Source organism: Scyliorhinus torazame, chromosome 14, assembly GCF_047496885.1.
Source record: "Scyliorhinus torazame isolate Kashiwa2021f chromosome 14, sScyTor2.1, whole genome shotgun sequence".
NCBI lineage: Eukaryota > Metazoa > Chordata > Chondrichthyes > Carcharhiniformes > Scyliorhinidae > Scyliorhinus > Scyliorhinus torazame.
In genome coordinates this window covers 219,622,921-219,642,780 of record NC_092720.1, presented here as the reverse complement: position 1 = coordinate 219,642,780, position 19,860 = coordinate 219,622,921, and the positions used below count along the sequence as shown (strand labels likewise).

The 19,860-nt window shown below is 49.8% G+C and overlaps 1 protein-coding gene across 1 annotated transcript in view; it reads right to left on the bottom strand.

The window, feature by feature from the left end:
- The window catches only part of LOC140389174 (uncharacterized), a 169,390-nt gene that overhangs the window by 129,203 nt on the left and 20,327 nt on the right, over positions 1 to 19,860 (bottom strand). The window contains exons 6-8 of the mRNA XM_072473335.1: positions 12,543 to 12,883; positions 5,734 to 5,829; positions 4,275 to 4,508 (exon numbers count right to left, since the gene is read on the bottom strand). Of these exons, the coding sequence (XP_072329436.1) occupies positions 4,275 to 4,508; positions 5,734 to 5,829; positions 12,543 to 12,883 (671 nt within the window). The remainder of the gene's footprint in view (positions 1 to 4,274; positions 4,509 to 5,733; positions 5,830 to 12,542; positions 12,884 to 19,860) is intronic.

Sequence of the window (19,860 nt, the reverse complement as noted above, 5' to 3'; positions counted from 1 at the left end):
GTGTATAACTGTGTGTGTGTAACTGTGTGTGTGTAGCTGTGTGTGTAACTGTGTGTAACTGTGAGTGCATCTGTTTGTGTAGCTGTGTGTGTAACTGTGAGTGCAACTGTGTGTGTAACTGGGTGTGTGTAACTGTGTGTGTGTGTAGCTGTGTGTGTAACTGTGTGCAACTGTGAGTGCAACTGTGTGTGTGTAGCTGTGTGTGTAACTGTGAGTGCATCTGTTTGTGTAGCTGTGTGTGTAACTGTGTGTAACTGAGTGCAACTGTGTGTGTAACTGGGTGTGTGTAACTGTGTGTAACTGGGTGTGTGGATGACATCATCAAAATAAACTAATTTTTTTACAAATTTAGAAAAGACCTTACGTTGTTTTTATAGAACTGTTTAACTATTAATTAAAAGGCATTTTTCTCTTGGATTACAATGCGATAAATTCTGTGTGAATAATAAAGTTTCATTTAACACTCGTCAGTGGAATCGCTCCTGGAGTGAAGATGCCTTTCCTCACAGTTTACAAATTGAAAAATAGTTGGGGTCTCAATATGAATTGGGATCTGGTTCAGGTACCATAACAGGAAAAATTGAGTAGACGAGGGCTGGGATTTTCCTGCCCTTCCCATTGGTAGAGGGATGGGATCCTGTGGTGATGCATGCCACTGGCTGACCAGGAAAATTTCACTGGCTGGACTAGAACATTCCACTGGCTGGACTAGAACATTCCACTGGCTGGACTAGAACATTCCACTGGCTGGACTGGAAAATTCCACTGGCTGGACTAGAACATTCCACTGGCTGGACTGGAAAATTCCACTGACTGGACTGGAACATTCCACTGGCTGGACTGGAACATTCCACTGGGTGGACTGGAAAATTCCACTGGGTGGACTGGAATATTCCACTGGGTGGACTGGAATATTCCACTGGGTGGACTGGAACATTCCACTGGGTGGACTGGAAAATTTCACTGGGTGGACTGGAACATTCCACTGGGTGGACTGGAAAATTCCACGGGCTGGACTGGAACATTCCACGGGCTGGACTGGAACATTCCACTGGCTGGACTAGAACATTCCACTGGCTGGACTGGAAAATTCCACTGGCTGGACTGGAACATTCCACTGGCTGGACTGGAAAATTCCACTGGCTGGACTGGGAAATTCCACGGGCTGGACTAGAACATTCCACTGGCTGGACTGGAAAATTCCACTGGCTGGACTAGAACATTCCACTGGCTGGACTGGAACATTCCACTGGCTGGACTGGAACATTCCACTGGCTGGACTGGGAAATTCCACGGGCTGGACTAGAACATTCCACTGGCTGGACTGGAACATTCCACTGGCTGGACTGGAAAATTCCACTGGCTGGACTGGAATATTCCACTGGCTGGACTGGAATATTCCACGGGCTGGACTGGAAAATTCCACGGGCTGGACTGGAACATTCCACTGGCTGGACTGGAAAATTCCACGGGCTGGACTGGAACAATCCACTGGCTGGACTAGAACATTCCACTGCCTGGACTAGAACATTCCACTGGCTGGACTGGAACATTCCACTGGCTGGACTGGAAAATTCCACGGGCTGGACTGGAACATTCCACGGGCTGGACTGGAAAATTCCACTGACTGGACTGGAATATTCCATGGGCTGGACTGGAACATTCCACTGGCTGGACTGGAAAATACCAATGGCTGTACTGGGACATTTCATCCCAGGCATATTTTCCTTAGGCCGGAATTATCCCACCACACATGCCGCCCCCTCTTGCGTGGCCACCAAAAAACCCGCTGTGGAGAGTTGACTTCGGTGGGACCGGAACACACCGCGGGAAGGAAGTGCGTGAAATTCCCACCTTGGTGTTCAGATTAATGAGCAGCGGTCGCATTGAAATGCACAATGGTTAAGGGGCTTCAGAGAGGTAGGGATGTTGCGGCCTGTCGAGGTGAGACCCGCCATGGTAGATTTGGTGGCCTAGCCAATGACTTTCAGTGGGAGTGGATGATCCTGGCAACAGGGGGGACTGGAAAATCCTGCCCAGAGTGTATATTGGGAGAATGTTTGCCCTGGCTGGGGAGAATAGAACTAGGGATCACAATCTCAGAGTGAGGGATCAACCATTGGTTACTGGGAGGTCTTGTGGTGCAATCGGCCATGTCCCTGGCTCTGAGTCAGAAATTCCAGGTTCGAGTCCCACCTTCGGACCTGACGGCCAAGAAAGGTGCGTTCAAAACATGGCCAAACAGGCTGATTGTTCACCTGTAAATCCTTCCAAACGTGCCAATGGCCAGTGGTAAGAGCGGGAGAGACTCCTGGTCAGTCACACATGATGTGGAGTTGCGCCCTCTCAAGTTATAATGTGGGGATTTCAGATATATTATCGTGTATATATTTGGTGCAGTCAGCATGAAAAGTCTGGGTTACGGTGCGTATGACCGCTGCAGTCGTGTTTTTAAAAATCCTGTTTGCAAGGCAGCCAGAGGTGCAATTAAAGCATTGCAAAAGTTTGGGCTCATGTATTTATGCTTATATTAAGGGGGTTCCCTGAGGAGAGATAATTCGAAGGAAACAAAGTCCCCGAGCGAGCACATTTAACCACGTGTTTCCTGGCACTCGAGCGCTGAGAAACACGTGGCTATTCAACGCGACTCGTGTTGAATAAGGGGCCTAAAGAGGGCCTGCGTCGCCAGTACCCCCTGTTGCAGCGAGAGATTGGGACGCCATTTTAAATGGGGCTGGAATCTCCGATCGCTGACGCCAAAATCGCATTCGGCGATCGGCCGGAGAATCCACGTTCACCATGTTTGCGATGCTCCACCGCCTCGAAAATGGCACACTCGGGGAGTACGCCGCACGCTGTCAGGACGGCCTCAGGATGTCACCTGAGGCCCTCTCCTGATGCTCCGTCCCCAATGGGCCGAGTCCCCGACGGCATCGCTCTCGCGTGCTCGCACCATTCAGGGATATCGCGTGGCGGCTGCGGTCTCAGTCGGGGGGACCCCACCACAGTCGGGAGAGGGGGCTGTTCCACTGTCAGAGGGGGCTTCAGCGGGGGCAGCGGGGAATGGTGGGGGGTGGTCCGGGGGGGTGGTGAGGTTGGTTACAGGGTGGCAGTTTTTGGCAGACCGGATCCACCCACATACGGGGCCATGTTGCATGGCGCGGCCGCCAGAGGCCATCGCGGGCGGGATTCACCTTGCAATGTCTCGCGAGATTGCTTTGAATGTCACAAAGCATGGCGAGCCGGGTAGATACTGGGAGTGGGGGCTCCCGGCTTTCACCGCACACTGCACCACAGGGAAATGTTTTTCTGGCACAGTGTGGCCGGAAGATCGCGGCCACTGTGTTCAGCATTGCAAGGTGATGGAGATAATGGGAGGAGCCAGGACTGAAGCAGTTTCTGGGGTTTCAGTGCAGTTTTAGGTTGGGATTTGAACAGAAGACAAGCAGCTGCTCCCAACACAGTTCAGTTAAAAATCTGTCTGTGGACACACGAGCGGTGTCTTTCCTAAACAGTTCAGTTAAAGCTTTGACTGGGGACAGGCCAGAAGCAGCTGACCTCAAGACAGTGAGTTAAAGATCTGCCGGTGAAAAGGGTTGGCAGGTTAAACAATAAGTTGAGACAGGCAAGAAACTGCAGCTGGTTCCTGAGGGATATCACTTTCTCAAAGTGGTTTATCCCTTTACAGCAAATATTCCTGAGTGTTCTAACTGTATTTCAAAGTGGATTTTGGTTTGAGATGGGTTTGTTTGAGTGGGAGTAAAGATAGCGGTTCAGAGTTATTGTGTCACTGTATTCAGAAACATTGTTCAACTGATAATTGAAAGCTATTTGTATTGAAAAGGTTAAAGGTATTGAGACTGTTAGTAATAAAGTTTGTTTTAATATGCCATATCCCTGTTTGTGGGTGAAATCACTCCTGCAGCGAGGTACCCTTTCCTCACAGTCATACAGATTAAATAGAATATTGGGGTTTCTGTCCGGTATCCTAGCAACTGTTGGGATCTGGTCCGGGATCATAATAGGCCTGAATGAGACGGGGAACCTCCTTCTGCCAATCAACGCTCGTTGGAGCTTGAAATGGCAGTTGACGTGTCGGAGTCAGCAGGGACGTATTCCAAACAATTCAGGAAATTCCGGGAATTCTCAGCAGATCTGTCAGCCTTCAGTTCTCGTAACTGGCAAGGTTTCAGGGTTTTTTTTTAGCGCAACCTGCATGATCTCGGACACGGTGTCAAGGAAGCGACAAAGAAAAAAAACAGATAAAGAGCTACCATTAAAAACTTGATGTTGTCTTGTTCCCTCAGCTCTTGTTCAATATCCTGACCAGCAGCAGAAAGCGATGAGATTTCCTCCGTTATCTTCTCAATCCTCTCCTTCATCTCCTGACTCTTTTCCTCTTTCTCCAGTTTCAGACCTTCCAATACAATCCTCTCTTCCTCACGGAGAAACTGGTGAAGTTTCTCAAATTGGGCGTTGATCTGTTTCTCTGCATTTATACCTTGGTCCTGGAGAAAGAGGACGGAGGTTGATAAATAGAAATGAACATTCCAAAAACGTTGTGCAGTTTTCTTCATAAGAATATTCATAGAATCCCTGCAGTGCAGAAGGAGCCCATTCGGCCCATCAAATCGACACCGACCCTCTGAAAGAGCACCTTACCTGGGCCCAATCCTCTGCCCTATCCCTGTAACCTTACCTAACCTTTTGGACACTGAGGGGCACTTTTGCATGGCCAATCCACCTAACCTGCACACCTTTGGGCTGTGGGAGGAAACCAGAGCACCCGGAGGAAACCCACGCAGACACGGGGAGAACGTGCAAACTCCGCACAGGAAGTTACCCAAGGCCGGAATTAAACCCGGGTCCCTGGCACTGTGAGGCTGCAATGCTGACCACTGAGCCACCGTGTCGCCCCGAGAGTAAAACCCTCTCTTCGGGGAGGCAGTGGTATTGTCGCTGAACTAGTAATTAAAAGAGCCAGGGAAATGCACCAGTGACCCAGGTTCAAATCCCACCAGGACAGGTGGTGAAATTTGTATTCAATAAAATCTGGAATTAAAAGTTTGATGATGACCATGAAACCATTGTCGATTGTCCTAAAAATCCATCTGGTTCACTAAGCCCTTTAGGGAAGGAAATCTGCCGTCCTTACCTGGTCTGGCCTACATGTGACTCCAGACCTACACCAATGTAGTTGGCTCTGTGCCCTCAGCGATACCCACATCCCTTAAATTAATTTCAAAACACTGAGGATTGTGTTGCTGTATTGTATTGAACTCGGGTTTTACCAGAACATGGGAGATTTGCTGAAGTGATATTTTATTTTGGTGACGAATAGAACATAGAACACAGTGCAGAAGGAGGCCATTCGGCCCATCGAGTCTGCACCAATCCACTTAAGCCCTCACTTCCCCCTTATCCCCCTAACCCAATAACCCCTCTTAACCCTTTTGGAGACTAAGGACAATTTAGCACGGTCAATCCACCCAACCTGCACATCTTTGGACTTGTGGGAGGAAACCGGAGCACCCGGAGGAAACCCACTCAGACACGGGGAGAACGTGCAGACTCCGCACAGACAGTGACCCAAGCCGGGAATCGAACCTGGGACCCTGAAGCTGTGAAGCAACAGTGCTAACCACACTGTTACCCTGCTGCTCATAAATCCACATAACCTTGAACTGAATATTGAACTGGTCAAAGAAAAAGAAAGAGTGACATCAAAAGTACCTGAATGTGGTTTAATATTTTCTCATAATCACTTCTCACAGCGTTACAGTCCTTCTTCTTGTCCTGGACTGGCTTCAGGAAGGTTCGCAGCTTCGCCTGAATAAAGAACATCAATTAACGTGAGCATACCATAAATATCTGAAAATTAAATTCCATTTGGTTTATACAATGGAAATTCTCACTGTCTTGAATATAGAAAATGAATAGGTTCCTGTTTTCTGTTCACTGGGATGGGAGCACTGCTGTCCCGGCCAGAACAAATTCAAAATTCAATTCCAGAATGTGGGGCCCACTGACTAGACCAACATTATTGCCCATCCCTAATTGCCCCTTGACAAGGTGGTGCTGAGCTGCCGTCTTGAAGCCGCTGCAGTCCCGGAGGTGTAGGTACACCCACCGTGCTGTTAGGGACGGAGCTCCAGGATTTGGACCGGGCGACACTGAAGGAACGGCCGATATATTTCCCAGTCAGGATGGGGAGTGACTTGGAGGGGAACCTCCAGGTGGGGGTGATCCCAGGTATCTGCTGCTCTTGTCCTTCTAGATGGTGGTGGCCGTGGGTTTGGAAGGTGCTGCCTGAGGAACCTCGGTGAGTTCCCGCAGTGAACCTTGTCGATGGTGCACACGGCTGACACTGTCCATCGGAGGGGGAGGGAGTGAATGTTTGTGGAAGGGACGCCAATCAAGCGGGGCTGCTTTGTCCTGGATGGTGTTGAGCTTCTTCAGTGTCGGAGCTGAGCTGATCCGGACAAATGGAGAGTTTAACATCTCACTCCTGACTTGTGCCTTATAGACAGTGGACAAGCTTTGAGGAGTCAGAAGCTGAGTTACTTGCCGTAGGATTCCTAATCTCCAACCTGTTCTGATAGCCAGAGTATTTATATGGCTAGTCCAGTTCAGTTTGTGGTTAACGATAACCCCAGATGTTGATTGGGGGGGTTCAGTGATGTAATGCCATTGAATGTCAAGGCCGTTGGTTAGATCCTCTCTTGTAGGAGATGGTCATTACCTGGCACTTGTGTAACGTGAATGTAACTTGCCACTTGTCAGCCCCAGCCTGGATATTGTCCAGGTCTTGCTACATTTGGACATGGACTGCTTCATTATCTGGGGAGTCATGAATGGTGCTGAATATTGTCCAGTCATCACCAAACATCACCACTTCTGACCTTATGATGGCTGGAAGGTGAAGGAGCTGGAGATGGTTGGGCCAAGGACACTACCCTGAGGAACTGCTGTACCTTAAGGAACTCCTGCAGTGATGTCCTGATGCTGCAACAATTGACCTCCAACCACCACAACATCTTCCTTTGTGCCGGGTATGACTCCAACCAGCAGAGAATTTTCCCCCTGATTCCCATTCCCTCCAGTTTAGCTAGGCTTCCTCAATGCCATACTCGGTCGAATGCTACCTTGATGTCAAGGGCAGTCACTCTCTCCTCACTTCTGAGATTCAGCTCTGTTGACCACTTTTGAACCAAGGCTGTAATGAGGTCAGGAGCTGAATGACTCTGGCAGAACCCAAACTGAGTGTTTGACCACCCCTAATTGCCCTTGACTGAGTGGCTTGCTAGGCCATTGCAGTGCCATCATGTCGCTGTGGATCTTGACTGACATGCAGACATGTGAGCCAGATTTTTTCTTTTAAACAACAATCGTTTCACGTCATCATTAGATTTTTAAATCCAGATTTTAATTTCATCTGTCATAATGGAGTTTGATAGATTTTTGACATTAAGGATCATAAAATCAAATAATTGACTAGAGTTAAGACCCAGACCAGCCAGGATTTGATTGAATGGTAGGACAAACATTTAGAGGCCGAATTGACTCTTCCTGCCCTATGTGGAACTCTCCAGAATTTTATGAGGCCTCTTCTTCTTCACATTCAGCAGTTTGGGGTCGATTTGCAGATTGCTGTCTGGTGGTAAAGTTGGAACGAGGGATCAGCTGCTGTCCATAGGAACCATCTGATCTCCATTTGCTTTGCAAGCCAATCTGTGGTCTGAGGCATGGAGTTAACATTGAGGATATGTTGACTGGAATAGCTTGTGAGAAATGAAGTATCGTTCCACTTATTCTCCTGTTGACCCTGTTGTCCTGCTTCTCTTTGATAAGCAACCATGCAGTGGACGTCATTAGAACTTAGCGACACAGTTTAAAAATAAGGCCTCTCACATTGAAGATGGAGATAGGAAATGTTTTTCCTCTCAGAGAGTGAATTTTTGGAACTCTCTCCCGCCCCCCTCCCCCCAGGGAGCAGTGGAGGCAAGCTCAATGAATATTTTTCACAGATGTAGACAGGGTGTACACTAACAAGGGGAGTCAAAAGTTTCATTCGACCTGGGAGATTACAGGGATCAATAGCCCGTATGAGAGCTGAGGGGGGTGCATATCGACATGACTTGCCCTGACCTTCAATAATGCTATCGCAATCCCATCGACCAGCAAAAGTTGCAAATGCTATTGTTTTCCCCAGTTTTAGATTTCTTTTGATAATAATGAAAACACTTTTACCGCTGGTCTGATTTGTTTAATCATAGTTACAGAGTTTTACACCACAGAACGAGACCCTTCAGCCCACCGTGACTGTGCCGGCCATTGGGACCTAATCTATTCTAATCCCATTTCCCAGCACTTGGCGGCCTTCTTGAAAGTGAACCCTTGGAAAGCAACGGGTCCTGACGGAGTCCCTGGTCGTGCAGTCAGATCCTGTGCGGACCAACTGGCGGGTGTATTCGCGGACATCTGCAACCTCTCCCTACTCCGTTCCGAGGTTAAAGAAACTATCACAGCGGTGCCAAAGACGTACCAGGCAATGTGCCTCAACAGCAACTGTCCAGTTGCCTTGGCATCGATCATTATGAAGGGCTTCGAGAGGTCGGTCATGAGACACATCAACTCCACACTCCCAGAACCCCTTGATCCACTGCAATTCGCATAACGCCACAACCGGTCCATAGCAGATGCCTTCTCCCTCGCCCGACACTCACCCTGGAGCATCTCAACAACAAGGACTCCTACATCAGATTCCTATTCACTGACTACAGCCCTGCCATCAACACCATAATCCCGGCCAAGCTCATAAAACCCCAAAACCTATGACTTGGCTCCTCCTTCTGCAATTGGATCATCGACTTCCTGACCCATAGACAACAACCAGCAAGGATAAACAACACCTCCTCCACAATAGTCCTCAATACCGGGGCCCCATAAGGCTGCGTACTTAGCCCCCTACTCTACTCCCTATACAAACACGGCTGTGTGGCAAAATGTGGCTCCAACTCCATCTACAAGTTTGCTGATGACATGACCGTAGTGGGTCAGATTCATACAATGAGTCAGAATACAGGAGGGAGATAGAGAACCTAGTGGTGTTGTGTTATTACAACAATCTCTCTCTCAACATCAGCAAAACTAAGGAGCTGGTTATTAACTTCAGGAAGTGAAGGATCGTACACACCCCTGTCAGCATCAACGGGGCCGAGGTGGAGATAGTTAACAGTTTCAAATTCCTAGGTGTGCACATCTCCAAAAATCTGTCCTGGTCCACCCACGTTGACGCTACCACCAAGAAAGCACAACAGCGCCTATACTTCCTCAGGAAACTAAGGAAATTCAGCATGTCCACATTGACTCTTACTAATTTTTATAGATGCACCATAGAAAGCATCCTATCTGGCTGCATCACAGCCTGGTATGGCAACTGCCCGGCCCAAGATGAAAAGAAATTACACAGAGTCTTGAACACAGCCGAGTCCATCACATGAAGCCGCCTCCCATCCATTGACTCCATTTACACCTCCCGCTGCCTGGGGAAAGCGGGCAGCATAATCAAAGACCCCTCCCACCCGGGTTATTCTCACTTCCAACCTCTTCCACCGGGCAGGAGATACAAAAGTCTGAGAACAGGCACGAACAGACTCAAAAACAGCTTCTTCCCCGCTGTTCCCAGACTCCTGAATGGCCCTCATGGACCGAACTGACCTCTCCACACATCTTCTCTACTGAGTCGCACTACACTCCGTATGCTTCACCCAATGCCTGTGTGTCTGTATTTACATTGGGTATTTATGTATGTCCTGTATTTTTTCATGTATGAAACGATCTGTCTGGACTGTATGGAAAACAATACTTTTCACTGTACACGTGACAATAAATCTAACTCAGATCAAATGTAGCCTTGTATGCTCTGGCATTTTCAGTGCTGATCTAAATGCTTCTTAAATGTTTCCGCCTCCCCCACCCTTTCAGGCAGTGAGCTCCAGATTCCAACCACCCTCTGGATGTAAAAACATTTCCTCAAAATCCCCTCTCAATCACCTGCCCCGAATTTAAATCTATGCCCCGGTTATTGACTCCTCTACTAAGGGGATTAGTTTCTTCCTATCTACCCGATGTCACTCATTGTTGTGTACATCTCTATCAGGTCTCCCCCTCTTCCCCCACAGCTGCCTCTGCTCTAAGGAGAACCGCCCCGGCCTAACCAGCCTCCCTCCATTGCTGACATACTCCAGTCCAGGTGACATCCTGGTGAATCTCCTCTGCACCCCCTCCAGGACAATCACATCCTTCCTGTAGTGTGGCGACCACAACTGCACACAGTACTCCAACTGTGGCCTAATAAGCGCCATGCAAACCTCCCCGCTCTTATAGTCTCTGCTCAGGGAATAAAGTCTTCCTTCTTAACCACCTTACCGACCTGTCCTTCTGCCTTCAGAGATCTATGGACATGCACACCATGATCCCTCTGATCCTCTGTACTTCGGAGCATCCGGCCCTTCCCTGTATATTCGCTTGCCTTGTCAGTCCTCCCAAAATGTATTACCTCGCACTTTTCATGGTTAAATTCCATTTGCCACCATTCTGCCCATCTCACCAGCCCGTCTATGTCACCCTATAAACTCGGGCTGTCCTCTCTATTCACCACACCACCAATTTTTTTGTGACATGGGAGATCTCATTAGATCTCGGTGACGCAACAAGATCGGTAAATTTCTTGAGGCATTCTCGCGAGATTTACGTTTCCCGGAATGTGTCGCCGGATCGAATGAGCTCTTATGAGACGTCGCATTTTGAATCTCGCCCTCGCTGGGCAAGATCCAGATTAACATATTTAAGCGAGCCAATAGGCTCATTTAAAAATGTTGCCTCACGATTCTCCCGAGGCCCAAGAACAAACACCTGGGAGAGCTCGCCATGCCTCTATTTAGCACTGGTACACACAAACCTGGACCAGGCATAATGGCACCTGGGGGTGTCTCCCAGGGCATAGGAGACTCCCGGGTAGTCGGGCTCTGGGCAGGTTCGTATCTTGGCATTCCCGCTTGGTACTGCCAACATGGCACCGAGCACTGTCACCCTGGCACACTGCCGGGCGCACTGCCGGGGTGCCAGGCTGGAAGTGCCAAAGTGCCCTGATGCTAGATTGCCTGTGCTAGGATCGGACCTGGTAGCGGCCTGCGCTCAGGAGGGATTGGGGGGCTTGAGGACCTCCTAAGAGGTAGGTTGGGGAAGTGGGAGGAGTCCGGTATTGATTTGGTATCTGAGGAGAGTCAAGAGATCATAGAATCATTGAATCATAGAATTGACAGTGCAGAAGGAGGCCATTCGGCCCATCGAGTCTGCACCGGCCCATGGAAAGCCCACGCCGCCATCCTATCCCGTAACCCAGTAACCCCACCTCACCTTTTTTTTTAACACTAAGGGCAATTGATCATGCCCTTTCCCTGCAACCCCATCTAACCCGCACATCCCTGGACACTAAGGGGCAATTTAGTATGGCCAATCCACCTAACCTACACATCTTTGGACCGTGGGAGGAAACCGGAGCACCCGGAGGAAACCCACGCAGACACAGGGGGAACGTGCAGACTCCGCACAGACTGTCACCCAAGCCGGGAATCGAACCTGGGACCCTGGAGCTGTGAAGCAACAGTGCTAACCACAATGCTACCGTTTTTAAACTCCACCCCGATCTCTTCCTGCACTGACGAGCTGAGCTGGTTAGTTCAGGAAATGAGGTAAGTACGGCCTTGTCGGGGCGTTCCTCACCGGAGTCCTGCTTGATAGCGGAGTTGTTCTTGGCGCTACTGGCACTGAGGCAGACCATGCTAAACGTGCCTGAAATGAAACTCTGATTTTGCACGTTAAATCATGCCCACTACCTCCTTACGGATTCAAAATAAATTTATTTTCCCACACTTACAAATTGCTTATTCCTGTTAAAGCTGCCTCTGACTGGGCTGGTCTTTCGGAAAAGGCCCGAAAAAATGGATCTGCCTCTGTTTCATGATCCCGGTTATTTTACCATATTGCCAAAGGCTGTTGGAGAGGTGTCGGTGATAGAACGATTCATGCTGGCACTAACTGCTTCAGATCTGGATCAGGCAGTTGAAGGGCTCGTCTACATTAATCAATCTAACACTTGCACGTTTTATCCCTGGCCTCCGAAAACAACAATACAACTCGCAGCCCAAGTAATGGGCTGGTTTAGCAGAGTGGGCAAAGACAGCTGGCTTGTAATGCAGAGCAAGGCCAGCAGCACGGGTTCAGTTCCCGGACCAGCCTCCCCGAACAGGTGCCGGAATGTGGTGACTAGGGGCTTTTCACAGTAACTTCATTGAAACCTACTTGTGACAATAAGCGATTATTATTATTACTAATGGCTCTGTAATGACATAAATACAAACACAGTATCAAAAATGTCTTAAGTATTGACAGCCAGGCCTCAACCCCAAGTCAATGAACACCATTGTGATCAGGATCGATTCTGTTAGGTCCCTCTGCTTTACACAGTATCTCCTCACCTTAAACTCTTCAGCAGCTTCTTCCAGCGGCAGCAACCCGTGGGTTTGGTGGCTTTTTGAACTCTGGCAAACAACACAGATGAGCTGATTGTCCGTTTTGCAAAACAATTTCACCTTCTCCTTGTGGAGGCTGCACAGCTCCTTCCTCTGATCGTTTCTCAGCATCTCCCAAAAGTTGGACATCTCGGAGGGTTGCTCAGGTCCAACCCAGTTGAAAATTGGCGGTCCCGTATCAATTGGGCCACTTGTCAGTCGCTGCCGCTGGCTCCAGTGGCAATAAGTACATCTCAGAACAGGACAGGCAATTGTGATGAGCAGAAATGGATTGTTGAATAACCAGACTTGGTTCATTCATTTCCTTCAGGGAGCCTTCCATCGTGACCGGGTGTGAGCTGAACATTTTTAAAAGGCGTTAAGCCTTGTGTGCTTTTATGCGCAAAGAGACTTGGGTGTATTCGTAGAAGGAATGCAGCAGGTTGACACGTAAGTTCAGTGAGCCATTAGGGAGGCAAATGGCATGTTGGCCTTTATTTCAAGGGAGTTGGAATACAAAAACTAAACCAGTCTTGCTGTAATTATGCAACATTTCGGTGAGCCTGTAACTGGATGGCTGGGTGGAGTTTAGGTCCCCATGTATCAGAAAGAATGTACTTATATTGCAGGCCGCAGAGCCAAGGCTTAATCATAGAATTTACAGTGCAGAAGGAGGCCATTCAGCCCATTGAGTCTGCACCGGCTCTTGGAAAGAGCACCCTACCCAAGGTCCACACCTCCACCCTATCCCCATAACCCAGTAACCCCACCCAACACTAAGGGCAATTTTGGACACTCAGGGCAATTTATCATGCCCAATCCACCTAACCTGCACATCTTTGGACTGTGGGAGGAAACCGGAGCACCCGAAGGAAACCCACGCACACACGGGGAGGATGTGCAGACTCCGCACAGACAGTGACCCAAGCCGGAATAGAACCTGGGACCCTGGAGCTGTGAAGCAATTGTGCTATCCACAATGCTACCGTGCTGCCCCAATTAATAGATTGGTTCCTGGGATAGGGAGACTGCCCTACGATGAGAGGCTGAGCAAACGAGGCCTAAATTCTCTGGAGTTTAGAAGAAGGAGAGGTGATCTCATTGAAACCAACAAAATTCTGAAGGGGTTTCAAAGAATCATAGAATTCATAGTGCAGAGGAAGGCCATTCAGCCGATCGGGGCTGCACCGATTCTTTGAAAGAGCTCCCTGCCTAGGCCCAATCCCCCTTAACCTCAACTCGGGGCAATTCATCATGGCCAGTCCACCGAACCTCCACATCTTTGAACTGTGGGAGGAAACCGGAGCAAACCCACGGCGACACAGGGAGGATGTACAAACTCCACACTGACTGTCACCCAGGGTTGGGATCGAACCCCGTGTCCCTGGTGCTGCGAGGCAGCAGTGCCAACCACTGTGCCACCGTGCTGCCCGTTTAATAGGGTGGACCCTGAGAGATTGTTTCTGTGGGTCGAGGAGTCTAAAACAAGGGGAGCGCAGTCTCGATAAGAAGCTGACCATTTCGGACCAGGATGAGAAGAAATTACTTCACTCCAAGAGTTGTGAATCTAGGGAATTCCCTATCCCAGTGGGGTGTGCATGCTTCATCAATGAATATCGTTAAGGCTGGGATAGACAGATTTTTGGTCCCATAGCGCGTTTAACCGCTCGCAGCGCCGGGAAACACATAGTTATACAACCCAACCGCGTTGTATAAGGTTCCTCAGCGGGGAACGCGGCCGAGAGCACATCACACCATTTTGTGCACTAAGGACCACTTGCTGGAATTCCCCAGTGTAGCAAGAGAGCGGGCATCCTGATCTCCGAGGACCCCGAAGCGACCACCATCCCCAACTCACTTTAGGAGGGCACCCCAGGCCAATTCAGAAAAATGCCAGCTTGGCAACTTAGCAGTGCCAACCTGGCAATGCTCCTGCCAGCTGGTAGTGCCATCTGGGCACCTTGGCAGTGCAGGGTGCCCAGGTGTCACCAGCAGCACCAGGGTGCCACCTGTCCAAAGGGCATGCAGCTGGAGGCCTCCAATCCCCAGGGAGGCCCCCACAAGCACCATCATGTCTGGTCCCTGTTTGTGGGGACCAGTTCTGTACAGCACTCACCCAAGCCTCTGAGGCAAAGGGAATGAATCACAAAGCCTCAGGTACCTGGGGAATCTGCACATTAACGCGAGACTAGCTGTCTCTCTCTGATATGCAGATTTGCTCTAAAGTGATTCCGCCAATTTACATCGTAACGCCTTGCGAGATCGCGTTAGATCTCACCAGGCGTTGCGAGCTGGGTAGATCCTGGGAGCGGAGTCTCCCGGCTTTTATTTTCCACACGGTGAGCTGCTTTTTGGGCGCAGCGTGACCATTGGATCGTGGCAATGGCTTCAGTCACCCGCTATTTAATTGGAGAAAAGTTCCGGTATTGATGTCGGACAAGCAGTGGGATAATTTTGAGACTGTGCCGGAGTCAAGAGAGTGAATTAGAGCTTGAAGTTATTAGCATGCATGCAGGAGCAAGGAATGAGCACAGAGTCCATATTGTAAAGATGGATGAGGTGAAATAAATGAAATATTATGAATGATTATGAAGCAGGAATATTTGTGCATCTGAAATGAAAAACAAAAAATGCTGGAAATACTCAGAAAACTCTGTGCGGAGAGAGACACAGACACTGTTATCGTTTCCGTACCTTCCATCGGAACAGGGCACCATTAGAGATGTAACAGGTGTCATAATATACACCAGTATATCATGGTGCAGACACACACTGATGGACACACAGTGGGACCAATCAACACACACAACACCGCAGCCAATCACCAGTGAGAGCACACGCACTATAAAGACAGGGGACATCAGAGTTCCCGCTCATTCGAGTTGCAGCTAGCTAGGAGCACAGAGCTCACAGCCTGTAACACAGACATTCACCCTCTGCTGAGTGCATCGACTGGTTAGGACAAGGCAAAGGTCTTTAGTTAAAGCTGGTATTGTATTAACCCACAGTTCAAGTATGTTTAAATAGTTAATCTTTCAATAAAATAGTGTTGCACTATTTCAAGTGTTGGTGACCTGTATGTGATCCAGAACATCCAACACATCATGATACCAGGAGTTGAGGGATATTAGCACTTCTTAGACCTACCTGCAAGTGATCTGCCTTCCGCCAGCATTCCGTCATCCTGCAACATGGACAACATCAGCCCGCCGCCGCCGCTCCGCATCGCCGGCAACCTCGGGGCCAACTGGAAAATTTTCAAACAGCGCTTCCAGCTCTTCCTCGAAGCCACGGACAGGGAGGGTGCCTCGGACACCAGAAAGATTGTTCTTCTCCTCTCCACGGCCGGGGACCATGCCATCCACATCTTCCACATCCTCGTCCCCTCAGGGAGTTTCTCTGTTTCTGCCTTGAAATGAGGCCCAACTAATCCCCATCCACCAGCACCCTCCTCCGACCTGGCTCGACCTGTTCTCACGTCGAACAGCTTCTCCACTCATTGCGCTCACCTCCTCCAAATACAATTTGTTGCTATGGGAACAGGTCTGCGTCCAAGTTATGTTTGCACTTTGCAGGAGATGTGCAACATCTCTTCTTGCAGTCCTGCCCAGACCCCTCCCTTGTTTTTCCAGCAAGTTGATTCTTTACTTTATTACCACGCCCGTTTGTTTTGCACCATCAGCCTTTATTTGTGATTTAACATCTTCAATTCTCTGCCCTATTACAGTCTTTAACTTTAGTTCCCCCCCGACCCACTTTTCCTGCCTCAGGACTTTAAAACAAATCTGTTTCGTGGTTAGCTTTGTCCAGTTCTGACAAAGAACATAGAACATTACAGCGCAGTACAGGCCCTTCGGCCCTCGATGTTGCGCCGACCTGTGAAACCACTCTAAAGCCCATCTACACTATTCCCTTATCGTCCATATGTCTATCCAATGACCATTTGAATGCCCTTAGTGTTGGCGAGTCCACTACTGTTGCAGGCAGGGCGTTCCACACCCTTACTACTCTCTGAGTAAAGAACCTACCTCTGACATCTGTCCTATATCTATCTCCCCTCAATTTAAAGCTATGTCCCCTCGTGCGAGACATCACCATCCGAGGAAAAAGGCTCTCACTGTCCACCGTATCCAATCCTCTGATCACCTTGTATGCCTCAATTAAGTCACCTCTGAACCTTCTTCTCTCTAACGAAAACAGCCTCAAGTCCCTCAGCCTTCCCTCATAAGATCTTCCCTCCATACCAGGATCAGTAGCCTCAGATAATGACCCCAATCTTTCCAATTTGTGTCTATAATTTGCAGATTTCCGCTACACTAGAAGTTTCCCCCTCCACCTCAACTGGCTGCCGCTGTGCATTTCTTCCAGAATCTTCTGGTCAGGGGCTGTCAAAGAAATGCAGAGCGTCTCTCGGGAGCCTCAGTCAGAGCAGAGATAGAACATACAGGGCAGAAGGAGTCCATTCGGCCCATCGAGTCTGCACCGACCCACTTAAGCCCTCACTTCCACCCTATCCCCGTAACCCAATAACCCCTCCTAACCTTTTTGGACACTAAGGGCAATTTATCATGGCCAATCCACCTAACCTGCACGTCTTTGGACTGTGGGAGGAAACAGGAGCACCCAGAGGAAACCCACGCGCACACGGGGAGAACGTGCAGACTCCGCACAGACAGTGATTCACAGCGGGGAATCGAACCTGGGACCTTAGCGCTGTGAAGCCACAGTGCTAGCCACTTGTGCTGGGCTGGGTGTCACATGCACAAAGTTGTACCTCCTGGGAAAGTTGGACCATTCCTGGCTTGCGAAGCAGGGGCCATTGTCCGACATCACAGTGAGTGGGATGCTGTGACGAGCAAAGGTGTCCTTACAGGCACGGATGACTGCAGACGATGTGATGTCGTGCAAACGTACCACCTCCGGGTAGTTATAAAAATAGTCTACAATCAGAACATAATCCCTGCCCAGCGCATGGAACAGGTCGATGCCGACCTTGGACCAAGGGGACGTGACCAGCTCATGGGGCTGTAGGGTCTCACGTGGTTGGACCGGCTGGAAGCGCTGACAGGTGGGGCAGTTGAGCACTGTGTTGGCGATGTCGTCATTGATGCCGGGCCAGTACACTGCCTCTCGGGCCCGTCGGCGGCACTTCCCCACGCCAAGATGGCCCTCGTGTAGCTGTTCCAAGACTAGCTGGCGCATGCTGTGCAGGGTGACAATGCGGTCCAGCTTCAGGAGGACACCATCGACTACCGCCAGATCGTCTCTGATGTTGTAGAACTGCGGGCATTGGCCCTTGAGCCACCCGTCTGTTAGGTGGCGCATGACACGCTCTGGCAGGGGGTCAGCCGCTGTCTCGTGCCGAATTTGGACGAGGCGTTCATCCGTGGCAGGTAGATTGGAGGCCACGAAGGCCACATGGGCGTCAACCTGGCAGATGAATCCCGTTGGGTCACACGGGGTGTTGACTGCCCTGGACAGAGTGTCGGCTATGATCAGGTCTTTGCCCGGGGTGTATACGAGCTGGACGTCGTATCGCCGGAGTTTGAGCAGAATGCGCTGGAGGCGAGGCGTCATGTCGTTCAAGTCTTTCTGTATTATATTGACCAGAAGGCGATGGTCGGTCTCGACGGTGAATTGGGGAAGGCCGTACATATAATCATGAAACTTGACGACACCGGTCAAAAGGCCCAGGCACTCCTTTTCTATCTGCGCGTAGCACTGTTCCGTGGGGGTCATGGCGCGTGACGCATATGCAACGGGGGCCCATGATGAGGCCTCATCGCATTGCAGGAGCACTGCCCCAATGCCAGATTGGCTGGCATCGGTCAAAATTTTTGTCTCTTTCGCTGGATCAAAAAAGGCCAATACCGGGGCCGTGGTAAGTTTGGTTTTAAGTTCTTTCCATTCGCTCTCGTGGGCAAGAAGCCATTGGAAGTCTGTCGTCTTCCTGACCAGGTTCCTGAGAGCTGTGGTATGAGAGGCGAGGTTAGGGATGAACTTCCCTAGGAAGTTGACCATGCCCAGAAATCAGAGGACCGCCTTCTTGTCCTCTGGCCTTTTCATGTCCGTGATAGCAGCCACCTTGTCCGCATCCGGCCGCACACCCAACTGGGAGATGTGGTCCCCTAGGAACTTGAGTTCCGTCTGACCGAAGGAACATTTGGCTCTGTTGAGGCGTAGGCCCTGCTCCCGTATGCGTTTGAACACGCGCTGGAGGCGACTGACATGCTCCTGCGGGGTGGTGGACCAAATGATTATGTCGTCGACATAGACGCGAACACATTCAATGCCTTCCATCATTTGTTCCATGATCCTGTGGAACACTTCTGACGCCAATATGATCCAAAACGGCAACCTGTTGAAACAATATCTGCCAAAAGGGGTGTTAAAGGTACACAGATTCCGACTGGATCTGTCTAGTTGGATTTGCCAGAATCCTTTCGAGGCATCAAGTTTGGTGAAGAGTTTGGCGCGAGTCATCTCGCATGTGATCTCTTCGCGCTTGGGGATTGGGTAATGCTCCCTCATTATGTTGCGATTCAGATCCTTTGGATCAATGCAAATTCTGAGATCGCCTGAAGGCTTTTTTACGCACACCATGGAACTGACCCAGTTGGTTGGTTCCATAACTCTGGAGATCACTCCTTGGTCTTGGAGGTCCTGCAGCTGCTGCTTGAGGCGGTCCTTGAGGGGTGCTGGGACTCTGCGAGGTGCATGCACCACAGGCGTGGCGTTCTGTTTGAGTAGGATCTTGTCAGTATATGGGATCGTGCCCATGCCTTCGAAGACGTCGTGGTGCTGGTCGATGATGGCGTTGAGTTGCGCCCTGAAGTCAGCATCCTGGAAGGCAGACGTGTCATCAGGAGAGAGAGAGTGAACTCTTGGAACGAGAGTTAGCAGCTTGCACGCCTGTGCGCCAAGCAGAGAGTCCTTCGAGGAGCCCACGATCTCGAAAGGAAGGATGGCTTTTTGTGACTTGTGCCTCACTTCGAGTTGGCATTAGCCGGTAGCAGGAATGATGTTGCCATTGTAGTCCAATAGCTGGCAGGCCGATGGAAGAATGGTTGGTTTGACACGAAGGCTTTGAAAAGCAGACCACGCCATGAGATTTATTGGATTTGTTTATTGTCACGTGTACCGAGGTACAGTGAAATGTATTTTTCTGCGAGCAGCTCAACAAAAAAATACTTTTCACTGTATCTCGGTACACGGAGATTGGCGGAGGCGCCAGTGTCCAGGCGGAGTCGTATTTGGGACCGGTTGATCTTCAGGGTGGCACACC